At 39.1% G+C, this 12,973-nt stretch overlaps 1 protein-coding gene across 1 annotated transcript in view; it reads left to right on the forward strand.

Moving 5' to 3' along the window:
* SUPT20H (SPT20 homolog, SAGA complex component) overlaps positions 1-12,973 on the forward strand; it is a 36,022-nt gene that overhangs the window by 10,532 nt on the left and 12,517 nt on the right. Inside the window, exons 8-16 of the mRNA XM_036249922.1 lie at positions 1,345-1,461; positions 1,573-1,626; positions 3,892-4,031; positions 5,468-5,624; positions 5,720-5,776; positions 7,439-7,510; positions 10,799-10,950; positions 12,079-12,105; positions 12,614-12,646. Coding sequence (XP_036105815.1) covers positions 1,345-1,461; positions 1,573-1,626; positions 3,892-4,031; positions 5,468-5,624; positions 5,720-5,776; positions 7,439-7,510; positions 10,799-10,950; positions 12,079-12,105; positions 12,614-12,646 — 809 coding nt within the window. The remainder of the gene's footprint in view (positions 1-1,344; positions 1,462-1,572; positions 1,627-3,891; positions 4,032-5,467; positions 5,625-5,719; positions 5,777-7,438; positions 7,511-10,798; positions 10,951-12,078; positions 12,106-12,613; positions 12,647-12,973) is intronic.

Below are 12,973 nucleotides of genomic sequence, written 5' to 3' on the forward strand. Positions count from 1 at the left end.
AAGCTTAGAAAACAAAAACAAAACGGGGTCTGTGCTTAAAGTTCCTTTTTTGTTGTTGTTTTTTATCCTCACCCAAGAACATTTTCCCCTTTTTGTTCAGATAGAGTGGGAGGGAGGGAGAGAGAGAGAGAAACACCAATGTGAAAGGGACACATCGAGTGGTTGTCACCCGCACAACCCAACCAGGGCTGGGGACAAACTGCAACTGAGGTACATGCCCTTAGCGGGAACCAAACCCGAGTCTCTCAGGACTGCAGGCCGGCGCTCTAACCGCTGAGCCAAACCAGCCAAGGCTGTGCTTAAAGTTGTTGAGTGTCCTCTCGGTGCACAGACTCCGTCACCCTGTTTGTTTTCACTTCCTGATTCTCATCCCTGCTCACTACAGCTCAGCCATTTGTGCCTTCTTTCCAAACTAAGACCCACCAAGGTTGTTCGTCTGCATTCTTTCTGCCTGGAGTGATCTATTCCGTACATCTGGCTCTGTTGCCATTCAGGTCTCAGCTGAAACATCACTTCCTCAGCACACAATCTAAATTAGCCCCTTCCTGTTTTTATTTTCTTTGTAGGATTCATCACTATCTAAACATTATTTTGTTTGTGTGTTTCTTTACATGTTATTACCTGTCTTCCCACCTTGAGAACAAGGCTTGTTTTACCCCACTATATCCTTAAAGCTTTTCGGATAGTCCTACTGTGGTAGCTCAATCAATACTTGTTAAAAACATGTGCATGGTGACTGGTAGCATGGAGGTCACAGTACCCATTTAAATTCAGAATGGCTGAAAAAACTGAGTGACTGGCAAGTGATAATTAGGAAGACTTAAGCCATAAAGGTTCTTACGTTTGAACTTAGAAAAAGTACTTTCTAGAAAACAATATTTTTAACAGAAGATTATTTTAATTTATAGTAGCTTTCTCCCTTTTATTAATAAAGACTGTCTTCTGGAAATTTTAACAGACCAGATAGTAGCAGTTGTGTCCATAAGCTAAAACTCTGACAGGGTTGCTTGACAATTAATGACTGACAAAACTAGCAAAGTATAACTCAGGCAATGAAGAACAGCAATTCCAATGATCTATAACATAAAACATAAATGCCAAAAGTCCGTTTATAACTAGGAATCATTTTAAACTGCTTCTTGAGTCAAATGGATGAACAGGAAAGCGTTCCCTTTAAAGGGTTTATGTATGTAGTGGTGAATTCGCCAAAGAAATCTGTTGAGAGTGTCTGGATGGCCGGAAACATGGCATGAGAGTGTAAAGACCCTGGAACATGCAGTATAAACGCATTGACCTGGGCTTTTAAAAAATGACATTTCATTTCAATATTTTCACTTAAAACAGGTTAATATTTTTCATTGTGGATGTGTCATAGCAGAAATACGGGACTATAGGCAGTCCAGTAATATGAAATCTCCAGGTTACCAAAGTAAGCACATTCTCTTACGTCCAACAATGCAGGTAAGGAATGTTTCAGAAGTATCACTTAGATTTTATTTGGAGTTTATTAAATGTCTTCATATGTTTGTATGCCTATCCTTAATGTGTTTTTAAATTTTTTATTTTTTCTAGACTTTAGTCTGTGATGTACACTCAATAACAAGTGATAACCATAAATGGACCCAGGTTAGTTTTGTTGTTTTGTTTTTAATGTTTTTATTGATTTTCTTAGAGGGATAGAAACATTGATGTGAGAGAAACATCAATCAGCTGCCTCTTGCCTACTGGGGATCGAGCCTGCAACCTGGGCATGTGCCCTGATCAGGAATCAAACCAGAACCTCTCAGACCATGGGATGACGCTCAATCCACTGAGCCATACCGGCCAGGCAGTTGTGTTCTTTAATCCCAGACAGGCAAAATATAGGTTAAGTCAACACATCATCAAGTTAAGCAGAATATACTTTCTGCTCATAATTTTACTCATGTGTCATGTCTGGGATTTCTTTATGAGCTTTAGAAGTTAAGGGTGTCTGTATATTCAGTAATCCCTCAAGGAACTGAAATAGTTCAGTCCTATTTGCTTTAGGACATGGTGATACAGGGACAGGTTGGCCTGATCTGCCCATTATGAAAGAGCGGTATTGTGTGTATACCATGGGTACAAATAGATAAGATTTTCTGCCGAGGGTTCTGAAGCAGGCCTAGCTTGTCTTGACCGTTCATTGCGGGGGAACCTTCCTCCTGAGGAGAGCCAGGGAGAGAGTTACTGAGCCAGAGAACATGTCAGTACTTAGAGTTACTTCATCTGTGAAGTATGATTATAAAGTAAGATTCCTTTTGTCAGTAACTATCAAGTATTATGTTCTAGTTTTGGGCTGTGATCTTTTTATTTAAAAGAATGTTAAAAGCTGTTAGATGAGTATTCAAAACAAACTCATTGGTCACCATTGGAGGTGGTTAGGGCGGCAGTTTCTTCCTCTGAAAAGAAAGTGGCAGACGAGAGCATTTGTTCTGTTTTTCTGTATGAACTGTGTATTGATGCCCAATAGTGACTAGAGCAAATTCTTCAGAAAAATGTCAGCTAACAGGTACAAAAGAAATGATAGACTTGAAAGTATCAGCACTTGGAAATCTTAATTAATGAATTTAGACAGCTGATATTTTTAGATTTGAAAAACCATCAGATGATAGGTTCATGGGAATTTATGGTGAAGAGATCTGGCTGAACCCCTGGTCTGAGGTGGGATGGTCACCGTGTCACCTCCCGGTATAATGCTTGAGGAGACAACAGCACCAATGAATGCTGTTTAAAAATAGACCCTGAATCAGATCTCACCTCCACATCTAATGGGAGAATTCAGGGAATAAAACTATTAAATGACAAGATGGGGAAGGAACCAGCCAGATTCAGTTTGAAGTGATAGGAGGAAGCACGTGGTCATATCCAACAAATTAATTGCTTGAGAAAAGAAAACAGGTTATCATTACAGTATATAAGAAAGATGTTTGAGAGAAAAACCAAATTCAATTACTAAGTCTTGTTTGAGTTCAGATTCAGACAAACCAACTAAAACTGTACTCTTGGAATAATGGAAATAATATAGACTGGATATGAGAAGTTCTTACCAGTTAGTAGTCATGCTAAAGTATTTTCAAGTGAAATACAGTGTCAGAGATAGAAGTATTTTAAATTACTACAGCAATAAATAAATAAGAGGGGCATGCAGGTAAATGAAATTGGGTGTTGGTACATGAATTTCATTACACTTCTGCTTTTGTGTATTTTTGAAAAGTTTCATAATCAAATGTTGAATGGAACTAAGCAAGCATGTTTTTTTTTTTTGCAAAAAATTTTATTCTACAATATTGAATGACTCGTTTAATTGTTAAAAATTTAGAGTTATTAAAACACTTAAGAGATGAAACGAAAAAAATAGGATTCGGTAAAGTTATATGATACCAGTAAAAAGCCTTTGTATTCTGTGGAACTGGGTAGGTGGGGTTTTGCACAGTATTAGTGTAGCCATTTTCATCATGACGAAATGAAGCTGAGTATAGAAGGGGGCCATCGTGTCACAGTCACTGAAAATGCTGTGTCCACCTTGATTGTCCCATGTGCCTTGTAGAAGAGGGTTCTGTCTGCCTCGTTCACTGCTTCATCCCCAACTCCTAGAACAACTCGTGCATGTAGGAGCTCAGTGAATGCTTCCTGGATTAGGCAATAGGCATCCTTCACTCTGACCATTCTGTGTGCTGTGCTGATTACTGAATTCCCATTAGTCGTTTCATTATGCTGTCAGGTTCCTAGAGTTCACCCTCTGAATTGGAACTTGCAGTAGGATATTTTACTATAGACCTTAGCAGAGGTTCAGGGAATAGTTCTAGATTAAGTGATATGTTCGATTTGAAAATATTAAGTTTGGTACTGACATGTGCTCTTACATTTCAGGAAGACAAACTTTTGCTTGAGAGCCAGCTGATCCTAGCTACGACTGAACCACTGTGTCTCGACCCTTCTATAGCTGTGACATGCACTGCGAACAGACTGCTCTACAACAAGCAGAAGATGAACACGCGCCCAATGAAACGGTAATCACCCTGTGAGACATGAACCAGAAGGTGCTCCTAGACAGGCAACTCTAAATGTTGTTCTTTTTGGTACCTTTTCCCTCTCAAAGGATGTAAGCACTCTTAAGGAGGATTTTTAATTGCCTGGAATTATTTTCTTGGTATATTGTAGTTTTTAATACTCTCTAGTTTGTATTGAACCAATGTGTCCTTTCGAAGAATGAACTTTCTAAGTTGAGAGCCTGTTCGCTGAAAAGAGAGATCAGTGTAAACAGAAGGATGGTTCTTTACTACTTCCTCGTGTCCAGTGACCAGTTTAAACATTGCTGATACTACTGTAAAGAAACAATAAATTATTTTGAGATTTAGGAAAATGACAATTTTAGAAGTTAGTTTATAACTAAATGCCTTTTTATAACAGGGTCATTTGTCTTTAACTGTTTTTTATCTCTTCTACTTAATAAAATAAAAGAATGCCTATAAGTTTGGACTGCAGTTACAGTTGGCTGATTGTTAAGTTCTCTTTACGTGATTATTTGAGTTGCCCATTTTGGATCTTGAAGTTTGAAGGGGCTTAAAACACCAATGCATTTTGTATAGCCTTGATTTACTATGGAAAAAAGAATGTATTCTGAGGAAAAGGTACGTCTTTGTAAATAGTGGAATAAAGCCGTATTGATCTATCAGGAGTCCTGAAAGGTCTCCTGTATCTGCGTCCACATCTCTTCATGGGCAGTGCCACCACCTTAGCCCAGGGCACGCCGTCGTCTTCGTCTTGCTTCTGTGATCAGCTCCTGCCTGGTGGGTCTTTCTGCCTTCACCTGTCTCCCTCGTGGCCTCTGCCACGTGATCACACCAGAGCAGTCTTAAAACAGCCAAGCAGATGGTGCACCACTTGTCTAAATTTCCCGAAAGCGACTTCATGCTAAATTTCAGCACCTTTTCATTGATCTGTAAGGCCTTGTTTTCTGACCTCACCTCCTACTACCTGGACCTTGGTGCTCTAACCACACTTGCCTTTTCTGTTTTTAAAACAAAATAAGTTTATTTCTACTTCAGCACTTTTTAAAATTCTTCTTTCTGCTTCAGATACTCATTCCCTGATCTTTTCATAGCTGGTTCCTTCTTGTCGTCCGTGTCCCCGTCACTCACCATTTCTTCAGGGTCCCCTTCCCCAGTGCTGTCCTGTCACCTGCTGCTCGTCTCTGCCCCTGCTCGTCGCCGTCGGGACGGCCTGTGGGCTGATCCAGCGTCTGCTCTGCACTGACTGTCAGCGCCTTGGCCGCAGGAATTCTGTGTCTCGTCCACTTTCATTTCACCAGGGCCCAGGACATGGCACGAGGTGGTGTTCTGCAGACTTGTGATGTCGTCATACTGAGTGCTCACGTAGTTAAACCCACATGCACTCTGAATTTGTTCTATTAGTTTTATTAATTTCAAACCTTTTAATATCTTAGGTGTTTTAAGAGGTGTTCCAGGTCCTCTCTGAACAGACAGCAGGATCTGTCTCATTGCCCACCTCCTCCTCAGCTAAAGTTACTGGATTTCTTACAAAAAAGAAAGGAGAGAAAAGCAGGTCAGCATTATGACCTCAAAATTTCTAAAGCGGGAAATGTAAGTATACATTTTTTAAATGAAAATTATTATTATGCTAAGAGCTTTGCCTTGTTTTGAATTTTCAGTATATTTATGATATTTTTATTTCTCAGTGTGTGGACATGTGGAAACGCAGCCCCTGTAATCTGACCGTGCCTTCTGAAGTGGACGTGAGTCACTCACCTACTTTCATACAAGGTTCCAAGGTTTCGCTAATAGTAGTTATACTCTGGACAAAGAAGCTTATTTAAAAATTAAAAAAAAATAATGAATTGTTTTTAAATCAGTTGCTCAGTTTTAGAAGCTACATGATATTTTTCTTTCACATTTACTTGTGTAATAAGACTGTAACTCCTTAATATAGGTCTATATATAGAGCAGGAATAATAACCAAAGAATTTTGAAGTATGGGAAAAGATGGTACATATTATATAATATGCACAAAATGCCTCTTTTTCATATTTTATCATAATTATTTTTTCTCAAACACTGTAAATTTAAAAATTAATAATATTGGAGCAGTAGCCAAGATGGAGGAACCTTGGGTGTGGTGTTTTTGCTGATCCATAATATAGATGATCAGAGTCAGGAGGGGGATCTTACGATGAATGGTCCCTAGTTCTTTTATTTTCTTATTTCCCCTGCATTTCTTTTTATTTATTCAACTCTTTATAATTGGTTATTTTAACTAACCAATTTGATCTTTGCTCTTCTGCATCTTTTCCAGGCTAACACGTGTACTATTCTTATTGTCGGTGATTAAAAAAAAAAATTACTTAAAGCACAAAGCCAAAATAATCAGAAATAGGCTGCATACACAACTCAAGAGAGGAAGGCACATTATCTTTTGTGCTTGCACCTCTAGGAATGCAGCCTGAGAAGATATTTAGAATCAATACCAAAGGGTGGAATTCAGCTTTAGATGGCAGGCTGGGTATCTAAAGCCCTGTTCCCCAAACTAGAATGTATGTGGGATACCTGGACTGCTTGCAGGTCCCAGCTCAGCAAGTTTGGGCTCACGCCTGGGACACTGCAGTGCTGACAGGTCTCAGGTGGTGTGCTGAGGTCCACTAACCACACGTTTAGTTGCAAAGCCCTAATACAAAGTTTCTCGGTCTGACTTGATCAAAAGAAACATCTAGAATACCAGTTAAACATACAGATTTCAAGCTTCTAGGATAGGATTAAAACTAAAACAGAATGATGTATTTTCAACACCTAATTACTGAGTCAGGTCTCCAGGATGGGGACAAGGAAATCAGAATTTTTACCAGATGCCCAGGTGAATCTAAGGTGCACTGAAGATCACCCTTCCCCGAAAGAAGAGGGCACCTGATTTGCACAGACTAGTGGGAGATACACAGTGGCCCAAGTCTGACCAAGAATTGGAAAAAGTTCACACAGATTTGATCAACTTTGACTTCCATCGTCTCCTTCCAGTTTTGTCTCCACTGTCACATGACAACTTCTGTTTCATTAAAAACCCAGCCGACGAGAAAGATCCTGGTCCTGGTCACCCTCTGACACTGGTTTTCCTGAAAGACAAGTGTGGTATCAATTCATGGAATAAAAAGGAGAGGTGCTGTCAAAGAAAGCACTGTGTTTATTACATTTATTTAGTGGCAAATAGATTTTAATTTTATTTTAAAAACCAATTGGTTTAATTGAATATATCAGGAGAGTTTTTGAATGCTTAAGCATAACTAGTTGGTAATATTAGTGATTCAGGAATTCTTGTACTAAAAAGTACATTGTGTTAAGTTTTTTAGATTCTTATTTTTGATGATAATACTGATTCCATTGTATCTGTGTCTCTTGATCTGATTACCCAGGTGGAGAAATACGCTAAAGTGGAAAAGTCCATCAAATCTGATGACTCACAGCCAACAGTCTGGCCAGCCCATGTAAGTAACCATTAGTCTTCATTTCTAAGGTTTCTGATCTGGGATCTGAATTAATTAGACATGAAGTACAGTTGCCTTTAGTTTGTGAACTTATCTTTATTGTTGAACGTATTACAGACATCCCCCATATTTGCCCCCATTGACCCCCTCCTCCCCACTCCCACCCCTTTCTTGCCTCCCCCACACTACTGGTTATATCGTGTATGCATATAACTCCTTTGGATTATTCCCACCTCTACCCCATCCCCGCCCCCTACCCTTTGAGCTTCGTCAGTCTAACAACCAATTTGTACTTCTGATCTGTTCACCTTTTTCACCCATTACCTCAACCCCCCTCCCATCTGGCGACAGCAAAAAGTTCTTTGTATCTATGAGTTTGTTTCTGTGCATTCATTTGGTTTGTAGATTCAGTTGTTGATAGGTATGTATTACCATTTTATTTATTGTTCATATTTTTTATTTTCTTCAAAAAGACCCGTCAACTTTTCACATAATACTCGTTTGGTGGTGATGAACTCCTTTAGCTTTTTCTTGTCTGGGGCACTCTTTATATGGCCATCGATTCTAAATGATAACTTTGCAGGATAGAGTCATCTTGGTTATTTATAGATCCTTGCTCTTTATCGCTTTGAATATCTCTTGCCACTCTCTGCACAGTTTCTTGTGGAAAATTGGCTGACAGTATTATGGAAGCTCCTTTGCAGGTAACTAACTGCTTTTCTCTTGCTGCTTTTAAGATTCTCTCTTTGTCTTTAACCTTTGACATTTTGATGATGATGTGTCTTGGTGTGGGCCTCTTGGGGTTCATCTTGTTTGAGGCTCTCTGTGCTTCCTGGACTTGTATGTCTGTTTCCTTCACCAAGTTAGGGAAGATTTCTGTCATTTTTTTTTCAAATAGGTTTTTAATTTCTTGTTCTCTCTCTTCTCCTTCTGGCACCCCCAGGATGTGACTGTTGCTACACTTGAAGTTGTCCCAGAGGCTCCTTACACTATCCTCATTTTTTTGGATTCTTTTTTCTTTTTGCTGTTCTGATTGGATGGTTTTTGCTTCTTTATATTCCAAATCGGTGGTTTGCTTCTTGGCTTCACCTACTTTACTGTTGATTCCATATAAATTATTCTTTATTTTAGTTGGTGAATCCTTTATTTCTGACTGGTCATTTCATGTTTTTCAAACTCTAAGTTCATTGATTGTCCTTATAACCAGTGTTTTGAACTCTGCATCTGATTTATTGCTTATCTCCATTTTGTTTAGTTCTTTTCATAGAGTTTTGTTCTGTTCTTTCATTTGGGACATGTTTCTTTGTCTCCTCATTTTAGCTGCTTCCCTGTGATTGTTTCTACGTATTAGGTAGAATTGCTATGTCTCCTAGGCTTCTTAGGGTGGCTTGTTGTAGTAGGTGTCCTGTAGGGTCCGGTGGCACAACCTCCCTGATCACCCAGCTGGGCCCTGGAGGTGCACCCCTAGTACTTCTTGTGTGGACTTTACACCTTTTACTTGTAATTGAGTCTGAATTGCTGTTGGCATGTCAATGGGAGGGATTTACTCAGACTGCTCAGTGCCCACTGACCTCTGACTCCCTTGGAGGATCAGCTGTGCAGGGCCCACCACACAGAGCAAGACTTACTTCAGCAGGGCTCTGGTACCCACCGAGTCCACTCACTGAGTGTGTCACTTGTGGAGGTGGTTGGGTGGTGGTGCTTCGACGTGGTCTGAAGCTGTCCACTGGGTGTGCTGGCTCTGGGGCAAGGTCAGCCACTGCCTGTGTTCTACCTGGGGCCATCTTGATGTGGGTGTGGGACCAGCCCGTCCGCCTCCACCCCTTATGCCCATCTCCATATCACGTGGCTGCTGCTTTTCTTTTTTTACTATTTTCTCTTTGTAGATGTTAGAGAGAGGGAAGGGGGAGAGAGAGAGAGACATGGATGAGAGAGAACATCAACTGGCTGCCTCATGCAGGTCCCCCACTGGGGATCAGGCCCACAACCTGGGCATGTGACCTGACCAGGAATCGAACTGGCCACCCCTTAGTGCATGGGTCAATGTTCAACCACTGAGCCACACCAGCCGTGCTTGGTTTCTTCAATTTCGTAGTTGGAAGACTTCCATTCCGCTTGATGTCAGGCGGTTCTGAAGGGTGCTTGTTCTGTGGTTTAGTTGTGATTTTGATGTGGTTGTGGTTGGAGGCGAGGACTGTGGTTACCTATGCCGCCATCTTGACTGGAGGCTGTCTGATCTTTTTTTCAAGGACTTTCTGGGAATTCATCTAATTAAGAGAAGGAGCAACTATTTAGTTTTGTTTTTTATAAAGTTTGGCTTCCAGTTTAAAAGGCAATTTTAATGCATAAGTCCATTTTTACTTTTGCTTTGGTTACATATTGGTAGTTCTGATTTATCTTGCTTCAATTTAGTAAGTAGGAAGTTATTTTAAGAATGACTCTTACAAGAAATGCTCTGTTGTAGGTTTCCCTATTTGCGATAATAACTTCTTAAAGGAAGAAGTAGGCATAATATATTAAATAAGATGAATCTAGAAGTTAAATAAGATTTTTTGTATGTGCAATAGCAGAAAGACTAATGACAAATAGAAATAGATATGCCTTTGAAAGTTTTATTTTTCTTAATATTTAATATACTGAATACCCAGTAGAACTCATTCCCAAGTGCTATGTAAACAGAATCATGAGCCTTGTTCTCTTCTGCAATCTTATTCAGGTTTATCAGCCTACGTGCCATGTGTCTTCCTAATGCCAGATGTGTTTGTATGTCATTCACACCTGATTTTTGTTCATTCTGATTGTGCTCACTGAGAACATACTTATCTAGAGTGTAGGAAAGAGATGTAAAACCGAAAGAAAGGTTTAAAGAGTATCTGAGCCAGAGCTGACGGCCAGACCAAGAAGCAAAATCTTAAAGAACTGAGAAAACGTTCTAAGGAATAATAGTTCTACAGTGTATTTTATATGTTAACACTGCACACAGTTCACAGAGGTACACTGGTGAAAGATGAGGGGGACGTGGGGTTGTCTCACCCTGGTACTGGGGTGTTTATCTCTGGAGGTCTGGAGGAAGTCATTCTGACATTTTAAGTGTGTTATTCTACATGCACAAAAACAACAGATAAGGTTTGCTTAAGGTCAAGGTTAATCTGCCGTGGGCATTGGGACATGACTTTCAGTACAGTGTGCTCAGTCAGGAGTGTTAGGATGAGAACGTCCCATGTTACTGAGTCTGTGAGGTCTCCAGGTGCCCCCTTTTGTTCATACTGGATGCTCTGTCTTCTTCAGGATTTAAAAGATGATTATGTCTTTGAGTGTGAAGCTGGCAGTCAGAAAACAAAGCTGACCATTTTACAGTCACTTGGTGACCCCCTTTACTATGGTAAAATTCAGCCATGTAAAGAAGACGAAGAAACTGACAGCCAGATGTCTCCATCTCCGTGAGTTCTGCTAAATACATATTGACAAAATCAGTTTTCAGAGTTTGTTTAGCAACTACTTATAAACTAATTGAATAAAACTTTCTTTTGGGGATTCATTTGTAACTTAACTACTTCCATTAGATCTGGCAGTGGCCCTAAGTAAACTTCCATAGTAGTTACCATGTTGTCTAAGAATTTAAAACAACATAACTTTTTAAAAAACCTATGATATAATTATATTTGCTGTGATATCTTGGTTAGTGTGCTTATGTGTTGCACTTACTGACTTTGACCTCTGAGCGTGAACGGTTTCCAGGCAGACTTTGTTCAGAAGAGAAGCAAGCTCATTGGCAGTGTTGGAGCTGTTAGCGGTGCAGCATTTCAGCTGTGCTTGAGAGCAGACTCCGTGCTCAATGTGGTCACTGGCTCTAGGATGCACATAGTTGATTTTTCTGTATTTATGAACTATGTATGTTTAGTACAAGTTACCAGTATTTAGGTTTGTGTTTTAATTAAGTTGATGTTTTGAAACGGAAAAAAAAAAAAGAGCTCAGCAGAAAAAAGCAGGGACTAGGTCTATGTTACACCATTTATAAAGCCTTTACTTATACAAAATACTAATGGAAACTGCATTAGAAAAGTGGATTTTGCCCTGGCCAGTTTGGCTCAGCAATTAGAGCATTGGCCCGAGGACCAGAGAAAGATGGATTTTAAAGAACCTCATTGATACCTAAGTAAAAGTCGATGGGAGGGAACATAGCAGGCAGGGCACCCTCAGCTAATTATTTTACATTAGCAATTTCTGTTGTATAATAAGTAGAAAGATTCAGTGTTTTGATTACCTATATTTTTAAAAATCTTCCCCTTAAAGATATACATTGGTCATTTTAAGTAAATGTATTAACTTTTTTTAAACAAAAGGGAGTAACATATATGCTCATTTTTAAAAATCAGAAAGCCAACTGTTGACAAGAAGAAAAGAGAATTATCTGCATTTACCTCAGGGAGCCACTGCAAAAATGCTGCATGGTTTATTATCTTTCAGTTATTTTCCATATTCATAAATTACTTGATTTAATAACTATGAAGTTCAAGTTTGAGCCACATTAACCAGGTGTTTTTCTTTTTTTACATTTTATATTTCAGCTCCTCCACAGATGATCATTCAAATTGGTAATTAAAAAAGAAACAAACTCACTATTTTAATCTGTTAAGAAATCATGTAAATGTCAAACTTTTTAAAGACTTGGTAAAAACATGTGATCTGAATTGGTGATAAACTCTCTTCTTTGTCTGAAGTATATTCTGTGGCCCTGCTCTGCAGACTAGTGACTTCCAGAGTCAAAGGTTAACATGCAGGAAGGCCTTGCACATGCTCACGGGGGTTTTGCTGTCGGGCAGGCCCTTGCAGTGTAGAGCACTGGTGATGTTCAGCCCAGATTTTGTTTTGTGCCAAAGCAAATCTCCCTTAAGTCAAAGCAGCCAAATCACTCACAGTGTTATTTTACTGCAGAATTTTGTCACTGCTTCACAACTTTAAATGTACCTTTAATTTTTTTCATATCTTGGTAGATTTTAATTTATAAAATTATTGTCAATAAAATATGGAAGCCTTCGAAAGTAATCCCAGGGCTAATGCACCTTTTATCTAATACATTTCTTTCTTTTTTAAACATTTTAGGTTCATTATTGGATCAAAGACTGATGCTGAAAGGTAAAAATTGTAGCATCTTTATTTTTGATCTGGCTAGATCTGAAAAACCTTCCCTCTTGGAGGATAGAGAGTACTTTTCTAGGAATCAAGAGTTTGATTTCAGTTATCCCATGGGTATTACTAGGATTTTGAAAAATAGAATTAGGAAAATAACAATTAAAAGAATAATGTTTGAAATACAGTGTTACTTCTTTAAATAGGAAAACAGACATCTGTGGTAGGCAAGGAAGATGCTTTCTAGGTAGCACTTTACTCGGAATGTTAAGCAAAAGTGCTAATTTTTTTGGCTGCTTAATGGCTTAATAATCCCTGTAACTTCTGTATTTG

The sequence above is a fragment of the Molossus molossus genome, unplaced genomic scaffold (genome assembly GCF_014108415.1).
Source record: "Molossus molossus isolate mMolMol1 unplaced genomic scaffold, mMolMol1.p scaffold_m16_p_9, whole genome shotgun sequence".
NCBI classification, from domain to species: domain Eukaryota; kingdom Metazoa; phylum Chordata; class Mammalia; order Chiroptera; family Molossidae; genus Molossus; species Molossus molossus.